Here is a 15,663-nt window from a genome sequence, read left to right as displayed (position 1 = left end):
ATCATTGATTTTCTCTTGCTCTCAGAGAATTGAGCTTTCCAACTTTGGCAGCGGGAATTGTTTTGGGAGCTTGTTTTTGAAGTGACAACTTGACGCAGGTAAAAGGAGGTGCTGCCTTCCCGGTGGTGCACTCATGTCTGTCTTCTGGCTTGTGATGAGTGCAGTGGTTTTGTTTCCTTTTGACTCTGCAGTGTTAGATATTCACCCCAATGCAAACTAAAATGTCCTTAAAGCTGACACAAACTGACCAGGTCTCCAAGCACACATCAGGAAACACGGAGGCCAGAAGAGAAGGTGCTTTGGGTTTGACTCCTGGTTGTCAGTGAGAAGTGATGTATTTTTCACCCAGTCACTTAAACTTCCCAGGAGTCTATTTAATGCGTAAAGGAGTTAATAGCACATGAGCAGTAAGGAGGCAAATGAATTCTTTTTGGAAATGGGAAGTGCTGTGTGGTTTTGGAAGAGTAAGAAATACCTGGTAATGCACTGCCTAAAAGCATCTAACACGGAGTAGTGCGTATTTCAATCCCCAGTGGCAGGAAGGGCTGCCAAACTTACCTGTTTCTTTCAGTGAAAGGCAAAATAAGCTGGGCCTGTAAAATCAAGTCAGACTTACCTGGAAGCTCAGGTCATAGACCCAGGGCTTTGTTATCATCTGAGCTCACCAGCACAACCAGAAGAGGCTGGTTTTAGTGATGTTCTGTATGCTTAGAGCACAGGAAGGCCGGGGTGTGCTGCAGTTGTGGCCTTGCCTCTTTGGTTTTGTTTCCATTCTCTGGTCTCGCTGAATCACATGAACTACATAAACCTACATAAACCCCAGGCTGGGAACTGCTAAACGCTGTTTGATTCAGCAGGACTTGTATTTTCTTCTTTCGAATGCCCATTCCCTCCAGGATGCCATCTAATTGATTCTTGAATTACCCCCAGTCCTGAAGCCTGCGCGGCTGCGATCCCTCTATAAAGATGTGCTTCCTGACGGCTGTTTTGAATTTGTTTTCCTTTCATTTCCTTTTCAGCCCCCGTGTCCTGTTATCTGCAGTAAGCAACTGGAGCTGACATCTCCCGTGTCGTTTAAGATGCTTCACAGTTCAAGGAGCATCTCTTCTTTCTCAGTTTCTTTTTTAATACGTAGCTTAAATTCATCCCTGCTATAAAAGCGCTGGAGATGAAGGAGTTCCTCAGTAGGTGTCCGCGTGCTTTACGCTTCGTTACTGCACTTCTGTCTTTGCAGCTCACATTCAGCATCAAATAAGTGTTCATTCTGCAAGTGCTGCCGTGCTGTTGGAACTTCACAAAGCACTGTATCACATGCTGTACTGCCACATCTGGAGTGGTACCAAACTGCTGTAGCCAGGCAGCAATTAGCTCCGTTCTTCTTTTTGAGGTTTTGCTGGGCTTTGCTGCCTGGTTTTCCCCAGGTACCTGAGCTCCCTCGAGCCCTGAGGGTCGCCTGCCATTCTTCAGAGCTCCAATTCCACTTCGGCTCCTTCCCAGCCATCATTCACTCCCGCTTTGTATTTTTTTAGCCCATTGGTGAGTTACTTTAAGCTGATGAGGACGAACCTTTACGAGCGTTTTGTCAGTGTGTTTACAAAGCAAATACTGCTGCTTTGGAGTTTTATTCTCCTCCTGGCTCTGTGTTCACCTCTTCCCGGATTTTAAGCTGGTTCCCTCTGCCTGGATCATTTATTTAGATTAAAACCAGCAGAGATCCAAGTACCGACCCCTCTGGGGCCACAAATAACGCAGGCCGTCTCCCTCATCCCTTTGCTTTCAGACGTCAGCTATTGCTCCTTTCGAATGCCCCTCTGTTTCCTATTTTTGTAACAAGCTCTTTATCCTCTCTCCGTACCCTACCCTGGATCCACATAGCTCATAGCAAGGACCTGTCAAAGGGGACTTTTCAAAGACTTCCTGAACATCTAAATAAATGGACATGCAGGAGGCCAGCTCGCTCTTGCCGTGCGCATGCAAAGGCTCCCTTTGAAGTCACTGGGACTGCTCCTGTGAGTAATGGAGGCAAGACCCAGCCCAGCAGACACAAATGAGGGGGGATTTGGCTTTGATGGACATCGAGCTGGTGGGGACAGGCGGGGTGCACAACCCAGAGACAAGGAGGGGGCTGCTGGTGACGTGCTGGTAGAGCCACGCTGGGCACAACCACCTATGGAAGTCCTGGGAATAGCAGGGATTCTGGAGCGTCAGCTGGTTTGGACATTTTGGTCTTCTAAAGTGCTGAGGAGTAGAAGCTGCCGAAGCCTGGCAGCCTCTGAAAGCAGAGTCAGCAGCGGGGCTGGTGGACAGGAGGAGAATAAGAGCTGCAAACCCATGAGTGTTCAGCTCTCCGTGTATACACTGTGCTTGTTCTTGCTGATGTTCAAATAACCTCTTGTTTTCTTTAGTTGTTCAGTTCCTTTTCTTTCTAAAAGTGACAAAACCTTTTGAAGTCTGAGAAAAGTGTGATTTCAAAAGAGATTTTGCTTTCTTGCGAGGTTAAGCAGCGTAAAGGTTCATTCCTTGAAATGTCTGTTCCTGTTGGTGATACAGCAGTGGGAAATTCGGAGGTGGGCACGGAATCCATAAACAGGCAGCGAGGGAGAGTGTTTCATAAATGTATCTCTGCAATTTAAAACCCAAAATATCCATTTATTATTAGAGAGCAAATAAAAATCACAGCTGTGGCACATCTGGAAATCTCTGTGTTTCACAGCATAGATGTTTCTGCCCTCGCACCTCCTTCCTGCAGCTGAACCTGTTGTGTCTGTAGGAAGCAGAACTACGTCCTGGGTGTTGGGGCAAAGCCGGGTTTGTACTTACATGACACAGGCCCAAGGTGAGCTCTTGTGTGCCCGCTTCACACATTGAACCGATGGCATTCCCAAAATGAGCACAAATGCCCCATCATCTTCATGCCTTATCCAATAGGAGCTCAGCTCAGCGGGATGGACTTGGCTCTCGGTTACAGCAGCACAGAGCAGTTCTAAACCAAGTGGGTTTATTCTGGAATTACAAGGGCTTAGGAACTGTTTTCATTTTGTCCTCAAAGTGCCCAGGATTTACAGAGGTTTGTAGCAGAGAAAGGAGTTTACTTCTCATAGGGTTTGGAAGTAGAGCCGTGAGGAAAGCAGCTTTGCTGAGGTACAGCTGACATATTTAAAGGGAGATCTGATGAGGGACTCGGGCAGATTCAAAGAGGAATTCGGTTTTCTGTAGCTTTAGGGCTGAAGCACTTCACTGCGGCTCAAAGCTGCCCTCTTCAGTCCATCGGCTGCGATGGAGGAGCAGGAGGAGGAGAGGGCTGAGCTCCCGCAGCCCCTTGCTTTAGCAAAGCCTTGTTTTTATTCCAGCACATCCACCGTGGGTCCTGCAGAGGTTCGTTTCAAAGAGGGAACATTTCTTCACTCAGCAGTTTCCCTGGACGTTCTGGCTCGGCTCCTCACATTCCACGTTTTTTCATCATAAACCAGATATTCACTGCACAGGAGTAAATCTTATCCTGTTTGGAAACGACAGTGTATTTCTTGGGAGCTATTGTACTATAATAACCATAATTACCTTTAAAGGCATCTGTGCTGCCTACATCCCGAGGACCACAAGGAATGTCACAAATAAATCTGGAGTGTTCTGTATGTCCAGATAACTGTGTCATGGAGGGATATGCTAGCTAATAACTACGGGATGCATTTAACCTCCCTTCTTTCTTCTCCTTCTGTCTTCGTTTTCCTCCCTCCACAGCCATATTTCAGCTGCTTCCCCTGCGAAGGGAGAAGGGTGGAAGAAATAAATTCACCTTCCTTGTTTTTACATTCGTGTGTGGAAAAGTAATTATTTTGTTTAAAACTCATATTTGTTTGGACGACTCGCTTCTTAATTAATCCTAATCCTTCCTTTGTGCTCCGTGAGTAACAATAATATCAGATTTGTCTGGAATGATTAATGCCTTGTGCTTCCCAGGTCCTCCGCTGAGTAAAGATTTATAGACCAACATTTTCTGGCTTTCTGATAGTGAGATTTTTCTCTTTCTCCCTTTTTTTTCCCCCTCTCACGTTGCACTCTTTGGCATTTGCCTCTATTTTTCAGGTGTAAATACTGTGACAGGTCATTCAGCATTTCCTCCAACCTCCAGCGGCACGTTCGAAACATCCATAACAAGGAGAAGCCATTCAAATGTCACCTGTGTAACCGATGCTTTGGGCAGCAGACCAACCTGGACCGGCATCTTAAGAAACACGAGCACGAGAACGTTCCAGGTAGGAAGGGGCATGGCTGGGGGGTGCTGGAGGGAGAACACCCCATGCTCTGGTCTCTCTGGTCCTTGGGAAGCCTTTCTGGAATGCATGATCATGATGCTGTCCTCCTGGGGACACGGTGAGACCTCCTGGTGCAATGCAGATGTGGACACGTCAAGCTCTGCCAAGGGTTTTCAACCTGAAATGCATCTGTAGGTACGTGCGAAGTTCAAGAAGATGAACAGGCTTTGCCTTCAGGTAAAAACTGCAGGAGGAAATTCCTGTGCTGAAGCCAGCTAAGTGATTTCCCAGCCTAGGAAAGTCAAATAATTATGGAATAGTTACAGGCAAACAGCTCTGCAATGGTAGTGATTTTAAATTGTCTACGCCATCCATAGACGCTGAGTATCACCTCTGTTTCTCACTGTTGTTCCAGTCTGGAAAACATGAGCTTTGGTCCGTGAGATTTCTCTGAAGGATTAAGTCATTGGTACATAGCGAGAGGATTGTTGCTAATGTGCCTCCTTTCTTTTTCGTCTTAATAATACCTTTGACACTGTCCAATTGTTTCTCCTGTTCTCTTTTCCTGTTTCTCCCCTCAGTGAGCCAGCACTCCGGAGTCATTACAAACCACCTTGGGACCAGTGCCTCTTCCCCAAACTCGGAATCAGACAACCATGCACTTTTAGATGAAAAAGAGGATTCGTATTTCTCTGAAATCAGAAATTTTATTGCAAATAGTGAGATGAACCAAGCGTCAGCTTTAGCAGATAAAAGGTAGGGAAGCAAATCAGTCTTTTCAGCTATCTACCCCCATCACAAGCCTTGTTTGGACTGAGCAGTATTTCAGCTGCTGCTGTCCTGGTTTCACAAATGGCTGTTGAATATCATTACTAAGGTTTAAGTCCGAAATGCAGGGATGAGAATTCCCCATCACAATGGGATCCACGTGAAGAACAGTAAGAAGTGTGGAACACGCTGATGGGAAATTTCTGGTGGAGATGTTAATCTTACTTTATGTCGCTTGGGGGCATCCTGCTGGGTTCCACGTCCATAGCACTGGTGATCCCACTCTTGTTCTCCTAACATAATGTAGAACTGCTCTGGTTTTGGAGTCTGCCAGGCCCATAGGGCATGAACAGCAAAAGTAATGAGACAGAGTATTTTGGCTGGCTGTTAGATTACACCGTGAGGAAGCTTCCTCCTGGTGGCTTGAAGGGAGATTGTTAGAGCACAGTAGCACAAGAAGGAAATCTGCTTGTCTCACAGATGCTTTATTTTAGGGGACAGAAAACCATAATTTAAATCCAGACCAAACAAGATTCTAGTTTCAAAGGCGTTGAGGTTGGTGTATACTTGACATGGTTATTAGTCCTTAAGGGGGTGATTTTTAAATGCCTGAAATATGTTGGTTTTCCTTTTCCTTGCAGTTTAAATCAGAAGTATATGTACATAAATGTGTCTCTGTATTCATCTGTACTGCAGTGAAACTGCATGACTTACACATTTGGCATTTTCTTCTCCTTCTTCTTCTTCCCCCTTGACCAAATATTTCAGGCCAGAAATCCAGGATATTGATGGCAATTCCCAGTGTCATGGATTAGCAAATGAGAAAACAGAAGATGTGGACGATGAAGACGAAGAACTGGAAGAGGAAGATGACGACAGCCTGACAGGGAAGTCCCAGGATGAAACGGTATCACCCACCGCAGAGCCCCGAGGAGCATTTGAGGATGAAGAGGATGAAGAGCCCACATCTCTCACCATGAGCTTTGACCACACCCGAAGGTGAGGAGGGCCATTCATTCCCTTCGAGAAGTCGAGCGGGGCTCAGACTCCTGACCCTGTGTCGTGGTAGATTGTGAGTGCTGCTCTTTTGTTGTTGGAGCCATGTGTCATACCTCCAGTTTGATGTAAGCATTCACCTCAGAGATTCCATTGTCACCATGGTGGGGGACACGAAACAAGTGGACTGCAAGGAGAATCTGTGCTGAGGTGTAGGTGCAAGACTTGAGAAGCTCATATCAGAACAGTTAGTCCAGCACAGAAACCCGCATTTTCAGGGTACCACAGCTCAGAGGATAACGTATTTCCCTCTAAGTCACTTTCAGAGTGAGGGAAGAGGCGTATGTCTGCAGTCTGGTGTGTGCCCTCTGCCCATTTTAGTTGTAGCCAAATGTTGACTTCAAGTCAGGTTCTCAGAGCTCTGGGGAAAAGTGAAGCTTTTTTTCTCAAGGTCAAGCCATGTTAGAGACCTCTCAAATTAAAGTTCATGGCACATAGCGTAGGCTTAGCTTGCTTTTTGCCTCAGTTTCCTAGATGGTATTTGTAACAGAGGATGCAAAGTAGTATCTGACTTGATTTCAGTGCATCCCTATTTTCATTGCAACCCAAAGAAAGCACAGCAGTGGATTCAAGACATTGATCCGGTGTCAAACATCCCCAGGAGTGCACAGCATCCTCCCCACAGGCAACCAAAGGGAACTGTAGCCACGCTGACTCACAGATAGCGATGCACCAATGCTTGTGTGCGCACAGCCATGCTCTCCACTTTTTCTTTGCTCCTTGCATTGTGTGTCATGTTGGTGTTTGTCCGTCTGTCCGTTCACGCATGTGGCTTGTGAGTCCCCCGTGGTATGTGCATGCAGGCACTGGGTTAGCAACACTCACTTTGGCTAGATGTGAACGGTGAGATGAGCTAACAACAGGTCAACCCCTTCCCCTGGTCATTGGTACAGGTGTATTGAGGAGGACGAAGCCGGCCTGTTAGATTTGGAGCAGATGCCGAATTTTGGGAAGGGGCTGGATCTTCGCAAAGCAGCCGAGGAAGCATTTGAAGTTAAAGATGTGTTTAATTCCACCTTAGACTCTGAGACAATAAAACAGACTCTGTACAGGCAGGCTAAAAACCAGGTAGGTATATTGCAGAACATTTTACCTAGCTCGCCGCCAGCACGTGCAATAGGATTAGCAAGCAGCTGGCCTCAAACAGTTGAGGTTTATTTTCCCCTTCCAGTGACCAGGAATTCTAGCTGTAATGTGTGGATCATGTGGACTGTGTCTTGTTGCAACTGTGCTGAAACGGAGGAGAAACGGAGTGGGCATCCATCCTAGGTGACCAGGTCAATTTACCCCATAGCCTGTGCTGTGAGAACATGCTTGTAGAGAAAGATAGAGGCGTCTGTCTGGTTTTATCTGTGTGTATAAATGTTTTTATGACTACTGTTCATTTATACTTTGGGCTGGGTCTTCAGTTGAGTCCCTTTCTAACCTTCAAGCCACAGAATTTGTCATGAAATCTGTTTTAAATGTCCAGCAAAGCAGCAGCTGAACACAGTTGCCAAGCAGAACGTGATTTCCCCGTGATTTTCCCCCTTCACAGTAGCTGCAAGTACTGAAGCTGGGGAAGGTCTGCTTGGAGATAGGACACAGCTTGGTTCTGGGTGAAACCAATTCGAACACAAGCCACTTGCCTGACTCTTACGTGTGTCCTGTTACTAATATGCCAAATGTACTAACCGTGTAGGAACAGCTTGCTCTTTCACAGTTTGTACTACATTGTTAGGCCCAGGCTGTGCTTGGATGGGGAGGGTATTTTTCTTCTTGAATCCATTTTGTAGTGTATGAGATGCAGGACTGGTTACACTTAAATGCCATCAAGTAACCTGAACAGTTCTAACCGTCTCTGGTGGAGGACATACAATGGTAGAACAGCATTTGTGTGAGCAGCACAGCCCCTCTGGCTGGCTTTTAAGCAATTTTAGAAGCGTGCATGTCCATAACAGTACAAAGCTGTGCATCTTCCAGCACACACCTACAGTACATCGGTGTGTTGACTTGGCAAGTAGCTCTTGACTCTTGCTTTCAAGAGGAGAGGCAGAAGTCGGAAAACTGGTTTATACTGTCCCCGTTAGAGTTGCATTACTAAGGGTCCTAATGACTAAGGGTCCTACTGTGGCAAGCGTGGTACTTATGACCCAGGTAACAACATGGTCTTTGTCTCTCGCCCTGCAAGGGACTGTGTGTGGTGAGTGCTGCTTTGGCCAACGGAGCCCCAGTTCCATTGCAGAGTATATGTGCCTATATTCCTACATACCTGAGCCCGTTCTTACAAGCACCAGTGGGCTCATGCCAGGCAGTGCCCTGCTGCCTGGTGGGCTATGCTAGTGTGGCTATTGCTGCACCATTCTGGGGCAGGGGCCTCACTTAGCCACTGGCTTATCTGTAGCTGTACTTTGTATAAGAACAAACCGAAGCAACTGGCACTGTGCAAGTAGCCACTGACCCCAGGGCAGAGCCTAGACTCAGGGTGTGGGTTTGTGACCAAGTGCAAGGTGGCACAGCACGGGCTTGGTCCCGTCCTGGGTTTGGATGGTGGCCTCTCCTGGCTAAGCCTGCGCTGCTACAAACTCCGTGGCAGGTTTGAGTAGTCGGAGTGATGGGTCTCATCCTGGTGTGCGGATGAGAGGTTCTTAGCCCAGGCCAAGGGGTGCTGGAGGGCCCGCATTTCCCGCGTGGTTAGCTGGTGCTGTGTTTCACACGCTGTATCTCAGCCTGTCCTGTGTGTGTATTCACACGTGTCCTCTGCACTGCTCTCTTCTCCCCCAGGCTTATGCAATGATGCTGTCCCTGTCTGAGAACGCTCCCCTCCACGCGTCCTCCCAGAACTCGCTGGGTGCTTGGTTGGACATGGCAGGAGCAGCTTCAGAGTCGGGGACCTTCAACCCCATCAACCACCTCTGAGAGGTCAACAAGGCACTGGCCAGAGCCCCGGCGAGGAGGCGGTGGTGCTGCAATTATCCCAGCAAAAATCCCAGCAAGCAGAAGATGGATGAGGGGGCCTCAGGGAGTCGTCTGGACCTTTGGCTGAGGAGGAAACCTGTCGCGTCTGACCTACAGGTCCTGCCTTTTTATCTGTCCAGAGTTTTCACTTCTAATTTATCAGAATGAGCCTCTCCAGAACTGGATAACCCTGAAGCAGCCCCAGGATTTCACAGTCTGTAGGAATAGCACGAGCAAGACACGAATTGCAACAGTGCAGTCAAGCATTGGCCCCTCTAACCTTACACAACGGTATCACTGAGCCAGTAAAGCCTGCCTGTAAATGGAAGCTTGAAACCGTTTGGTAGCATTTCCTCTCAACTCAGCTGAATAGTGAAGTACGAAGGGAAGAGCCAGGCGTGACCTCTCCCTGGTGCAATTCTACACAGTCACTGGAGTTATACCAGGGAAAGGGAAATCCAACCCATTTCATTGCCCCCCAGAAGAGTTTGGTGTGTGTGGTGGGTGAGCTTCGCCTGACAAAGGACAGTTTGGACATGTCTTGGCTTACCAACCAGGGTTTTATAGAGTGCAGCCTGGCAGTGTCAATGGTGGCAGCAGTTCCTGACTCCTGCAGTTGTTCTGCTGTGCTGGATGGTTCCTACGCATCACACACTCCATTCGGCCTGTAATTCCAGTGGAAAGATGATTTCCGTGCTTCATCAGCCTCAGGGGTACAGCCCTCTATTGAAGCACATAGCTCAGAATCCAGCTGTGTCTCTGACTCTGCAATTGCTGGCAGGTATTTTATGAGTCTCACCCTCTTCACTGATCCAGAGCAGCCTCCAGAAACACTGCGATGGTGTCTCTGCTACTCTGCATTGCGATTACAATCTGCTGTTGGAGCAGGGGTTTCGCAGGCAAAGCTGAATTAGAGTAGTCAAGAAAGCACTTAAACCTTGCAAAGGATGACATTGGCTCCACAGAGCAGATCTCAAATGTGTGTGTGGAGAAATTTCACATTAAAGCATCTAAGATGTAGAAATGATGAGGACCAGACTGCTGCTGCTGGGTGACACCGCGGGCCTCTGCATCTCGCCCATTGCAGTTCTGCATCAGCAACCTGCTGGGAGCGTGGAGGGAACGTTGTGTCCAAAGCGTGTGAAGTCAGGAGGAACTTTTCCCATGAAGTTCAGCGTCTTTTGGTACTGGATGTGCTTCCTGGAAGCATTTTGTCAGGTAATAACTGCTTGCAGAACTGGGATAATGGCCAACTTCAGAGAAGCAGCACGCAGCCGTCAGCATGCCTCCCTGCAAATACCTGACCTGTGCAGCCTGCATGGTATGGAAGAGAACGGATGGAGGCTGCTGTGCCAGGCAGTGTGGAGAAACACAACGGGGAAGCCTCATTCCAGCATGCCAAAACAAAGGAAACAGCTACCTTGCATTGGGACGAGACCTTTGCACCCAAGGGGAGACATGAGGCTGGTTTTAGGTCCCCAGAAGCCTCAGACAGCAAGGAAAGCCTCAGGAAAGCACCTTGGGGTGGCTTTGGTACAGAAGGAACAAAATTGGCAGCATCAGCGTATTTCCAATGAGATTCCTTTTTGGTTTTCCACAACGTCCGGGGAAGGTGCCCGAGGCCGAGACCAACAGCGCGGCCCCACTGCTTCATCGATTTGCACAAAGCTCCGGGGAGCAGAGCCCGAGAGCTGCCCATGGCAGGAGACACCAGCTCTGCGAAGGGGACGGGCTCTCCCCGGCCAGCACATCTGCCTCTGCCGCCGCTGCTGCAGCCCAGCCCTGCCCGGGCACTCGGCCTTTAAGTTATTGCCACAGGGGCCAACTGAAAATAATAAAAGAATTGTTTCTTTTCCGACGGGATCGATTTTAATCTGTACAGAACTTGTCAGGTTGGGCGAACCCTTTCCTTTCATTTCTTCCTTAACAGTATTTTTGGCGTTAGATGTCACTCTTGCGAAGAAACGATGTTAATGCAAGGACGTCGTGAAGGACCAAACCGGTGTCATTAAGGTTGGATGGCGAACGATCGGTAACCAGGGAGGAGGAAGAGTTTGCCCATGCGCCAAATGCCCCTGCGCCCCGCTCGTGGCGCTGCCCCTGCTCCGGACAATCCCACCTTCGGTGACCTTTGCCTGCTGGCGGCCGGGGCAGAGCACCGAGGTGTCCGGGTGTTCCGTGGCCAGCAGCGAGCGCCAGCCCCGCACCGTGCGCCTGCGCCGAGCACCCGAGCCGGGCTCTGCAGGGCCAGCAAGGAGCCGGCTGACGGCAAGCGAGGCCGCCGCGTCCCAGCGGCCACCCGCAGGGGCAGGGAAGGGCTCTGCCTCCGTGGAGCTGCTCCGGCCTTAACCATGGGGATGGATCCGTCCTGTCCTGTCCCGGCACAAGGGCCTGAGCTGCAGCTCCATGGCTCCTGGCCACATCCATCTGTGCATCTTTCTGATAGGGACCACGGCGCTGTCTGCCTGCTGGAACAAGAGCTGTGGGAAACAGGAAGTGTTCATGTGCTCTGCCCCAGAGGTTTGTTCCTTGTTGAAGCAATCCTTGAGGTCGGCATCGCGCTCCTCAGCATGAGGAGGTGATGGAGCAGCAAGGAGCAGCAGTGAGCTGCTCTCCAAAATGTGGCCAAGTACCGAGAAATGTTGCTGTGGGGATGTATTTGGGGTATATATGGTCTTCCCTTCGCTGTCTCATCCCTCCTGTTGTGTTGTTTCTCCAGAGCACAGTTTGTTGGCTCTGCCTGGGCTGGAGCAGCCACCGTGTCCCTCACTGGGCTGTCCCATGGCTCTCCAGAGCATGGGCTCCTCTGCACGGGGACCGGGGGGGCACAGACCAGCCAGGGACTGAGGACATTGCAAAGCGAGCTTTTAAAATCATGAAATGATTTTTTTCTTTCCCTGTCTCCTCATTCAGTCTTGTTCCCATTCCCCCTGCCCAGTGTCTCTGTAGGATCTCCTCTGATTTAGCACTGATTACAAGTTTTCATTCTCCCACATTAAATAAACAGCAAGCCTCACTGAACCTCTCTTTATCTCGTAGCTGTCGTTCGATTGCACTTGAGCCGTGCTGCAGCTCATAGCGGGTGTTGAGTTCGTGATCTGCTGGTTTGGCACAAGCAATCCCTCGTTTTGGAGGGTGTTTCCTGAGAGGTGCTTGTTGAGGCGGGTTCTGCCAGCAGGGCACAGTGCTGGGACAGGGCTAGGGTGCTTGGGTGTGATGGGCCATGGAGCTATCACGCTCATGTCCACCCGGTGCCACCAGTGTGTCGATAGAGCAAGGCCAAGGGTTGGAATGTGGCTGGCTGCTTGTTTTAAAGCCAGGGCACCACTCAAGGCAGGATTCAAACCAAGGATGCTTGTGTAGGGTCTATTTATTAAGATATTTTCCCATCTCATAGCCATATTGCCACAACAGCAAGGAGGGGAGAAGCGCTGTGAAATTTTGGGTAGCCAGATGCGGTTGGCAGCCACTGGGAAGTGAAGGTGCTCCAGGAGGGGTCCTCACTTCTGACCATGACTTCGACCACAAACACCTTTCTGCTGGAGCTGGTCAGGGAGGAGGAGCTGGTTCTGCTGCATGTTCCTGCCCTTTCTCCTGCTGGCGGGCAGCGCTGGTGATGCTCGGCATCTGATCATCCCGGCAGCTGATGCAGAGAGCTGGGGGTGCAGCACGACTGCAGCGGGGTCCTCCTGCAGGATGCGCGGAGAACACGTTGGTTGGAGGCCCCCGGTTTGCTCTTTGCCAGCCGGCTGCTCCAGGCTTGTGCCTTTCCCGTGCATCCCGAGCAGGAGGAGATGCACAGCAGCAAAGCCAAACCAAACAGGGTCCAAGAGTGAAACACGGCCGGGTCTGCTCAGCAGCATCCCAGGACCAAGCTCCGAGCTTGGGTTTCTGTCTTGCTCGGAACGGAGCAGAAGAAGCTTCCGATTCTCCCTAAGCAGCACTTAGACTCGCGACAGACGCTCTCGAGAGCGGCTCCTTTTCACTTCAGACGCAGCCTTTGGAAAAGCACTTGCACAACGACGTGAGCGTGGTTGACTCTGAGCATCGAAGCACTGGATTGAGGCCCCCCCCCACTCCGCCCCGGTCAATCTCTGCTGACTTTACCTGCGGTTCTTCCGTGCTGTACTGTGTGTGTGTGTGCGTGGCGGGGCATGGGAGCTGCCCGGGCTGCGACACCAGGGCAAAACCCTCTGCTGCGAGGCGCTGGTCAGTAGTGTCGTCACCAAGCCATGAACTTCTCTGTAGTGTTGAGTGATAACTGTGACTAAACCGTTCCTGAATGATTCCGAGGTTATTTTTCTCTTCTTTCTGTCGTTAATTCTTATTACCACTTTTTGGGGGAAAAATGTAAAAATAAAATTAAAAAAAAAAGAAAAAAAAAAAAGGATGAAAAAGAAAAAAAAGGCAGCTTTGATTTCCAGATGTGCAATTCACATGTGAACAAAGTAATTCTGACAGTAATTCTCAATGTATTTTACATTCTCTTCAAAGCAAGAGCTGTTTTGCCCTGATGTCATTTCCAGCCTGCAGAAGATGTAATTTAAAACATATATATATTGTGCTTGCAAGAATCATAAATCTGTGCATCCTTTGTCATTCCTTTTCCCATTGTTACAGGACAGATCTGATTTAGGGTTTGGATTTTTTTTTTTTTTCTCCTTTAGGACTGTATAGTGTTTTTTTAAATCAATTGTAAATGTCTGGTTTTCATATAATGTTTAAAAAACATTGAGAAAGAGGATGGTGCTTGTTCCATATCATTCTTGATTGTATATTGCTTCTGTTATGTTTATAAGTAAACTGTGCATGACTTGTGTTTAGCAGTCATTATTGTGTCTGTTTGTGGAATTTTTATGGAGAGGACAAGAATTCCGTAGATGCACTTATTGTAAATGTGATTAGACTTCGCGTCCGAGGCTGGGAGCCTCCAACTGCCGAGGGAGAAGACGGAAAGTGTTGGCAGTTATTAATTAATATGAAATCGCTTTGTTGGGAGCATAATGAAATAAAAGAGATGAAGTGTAGAAAATAATTAAAAGAGCGATTTTACACATTTCCTTTTGATGCTTGTGATAAAAGATTCAAATGTACTTGTGTAGAGAAATCCCTTTAAAATAATGAATAGAAAAAAGCTGATTTTGAGGTTAATGCTGTAGAATAGGAATGTATACCAAATGTAATCTTTCCAATGCTACAATGAATTTATACATGAGATTGATATGCAATAAACCTGTGTGCTTTTATAAGCAGTGGTCCTGGGAGCTTTATTTCCTCGGTGGGAGGGTAGGAACAGCACAAGGTGCTCCGGGGCGGGGGGGGTGCTTTGCTGAAGGGAAGGTGTAAGGATGGAGAAGCAGGAGTTGAAGGGGGATGCGATAGGAACGGGAACTTGCGCAGGAGCAGCCCGAGGGTGTTTGGCAGGAAGAAGCTCCCTGGTGAAGAGCTGGGTGTCGGAGCTGCCTGCCCAAATCCCTGTTCTCTTCCGGCTCAATGCTCAGGGATGGAGGGAAGCGGGTGCTTGCAGCACATCCTCCCGCAGCCCCGCATGGGGCTCACTGTGAATCCCACATCCCTGGTGCCAGCATCATCCTCAGTGCAGGGATGGGTTCCGGGGAGGTGCAGGGTGCCCCGCAGGTCCACGTCTCATCCAGGGCTGCATGGGGTGGCTCTGTGGTGCCCAGAGCTGGCAGAACGCCTCTGTATTGACCACAAGGGCAGTGCTGAGCCCTCGCTGCCTGTGCAGCACCTTTGTTGTCTGATGTTTTATGTGCTTGGCTTATAACGTCGAAAAGGCTTCGCACACTGAAATGATTGGCACCCACCACCCCCCTTGCTGCCGAGGGACCGGGCGCTGCTACTGATCTTGTGTCCTGCCAAAGGGATGCTCCAAGGGGAGCGAGAACGTTCTGGGGTGGGGGAATGGGTGAGCAATGAGCTGTCTATAAACGTCAAGACTATTTCCTTCCAGCCTCGGAGCTGCGAGTGAGGGAACGATCCGGTGATAGCGGTCAGATGTTTCAGCAGGGGCCCCGCGAGCAAAAATGACTTGAAAGCAGGGTCTTTGAACTAACAACACGCATTACAAAACTGATGAATGGTCTCTGCTTCAAAAAGTCATTCATCGTGATCAAATGATGGTATCCTACATACAGCGTAATGGCCCTTCCCTGGAGGTTGCTGTGTAAGGGGCTCAGTCTTAGCCGAACCCTTGAGTAGAAACCCTCTGCCTCTCCGTGACGGCTGCAGCCTTTCTCCTTATTAGCCCCTTAGGGAAAGGGGGAAAATCTATGGGAGAAGAAAGCTCTGATAATGGAGCGATTGTCAGGCAGGGCCTGGAACGGAGTCTTTTAACAGAATCTTGCTGACAAGTGGACTTTGTCATCCAGAAAGCACTTGAGATTCACCACGAACCAGCGAGAAAAAGGCTCCATTTTTAGGGGGGGGGGGGGGGGGGAAATCAGAGTAGGGGCAGAAGAGGAGGTCACGGAGAAGCCCGTTCCCAGTGAACGCGCCGAGCGCTGGGAGCGGCCGCAGCCTGACCTTAGATCCGATCCCGGCAGCTGCAGCTCCCGGCGCAGCCTGTGGCACCGGAGCGACCCGGGGGCTGCGTGTGACCTCTGCAGCCTCCAGCTGCCAAAGCGAGCCT

The 15,663-nt window shown here is 49.3% G+C and overlaps 1 protein-coding gene across 9 annotated transcripts in view; it reads left to right on the top strand.

Annotated features, from left to right (window-relative positions):
- The window catches only part of PRDM16 (PR/SET domain 16), a 277,207-nt gene extending 262,944 nt beyond the window's left edge, over window positions 1-14,263 (top strand). For all 9 annotated transcript variants that reach the window (XM_065696208.1, XM_065696206.1, XM_065696205.1 and 6 more), the window contains 5 exons: window positions 4,084-4,253; window positions 4,835-5,009; window positions 5,790-6,020; window positions 6,971-7,145; window positions 8,841-14,263. In XM_065696208.1, the coding sequence (XP_065552280.1) occupies window positions 4,084-4,253; window positions 4,835-5,009; window positions 5,790-6,020; window positions 6,971-7,145; window positions 8,841-8,975 (886 nt within the window). In that variant the 3' untranslated portion in view covers window positions 8,976-14,263. The remainder of the gene's footprint in view (window positions 1-4,083; window positions 4,254-4,834; window positions 5,010-5,789; window positions 6,021-6,970; window positions 7,146-8,840) is intronic.
- The last annotated feature ends 1,400 nt before the right edge of the window (window positions 14,264-15,663 follow it).

Source organism: Lathamus discolor, chromosome 16, assembly GCF_037157495.1.
Source record: "Lathamus discolor isolate bLatDis1 chromosome 16, bLatDis1.hap1, whole genome shotgun sequence".
NCBI classification, from domain to species: domain Eukaryota; kingdom Metazoa; phylum Chordata; class Aves; order Psittaciformes; family Psittacidae; genus Lathamus; species Lathamus discolor.
The sequence above is the reverse complement of the archived record's forward strand: the minus strand, read 5'-3'. Positions and strand labels throughout refer to the sequence as shown.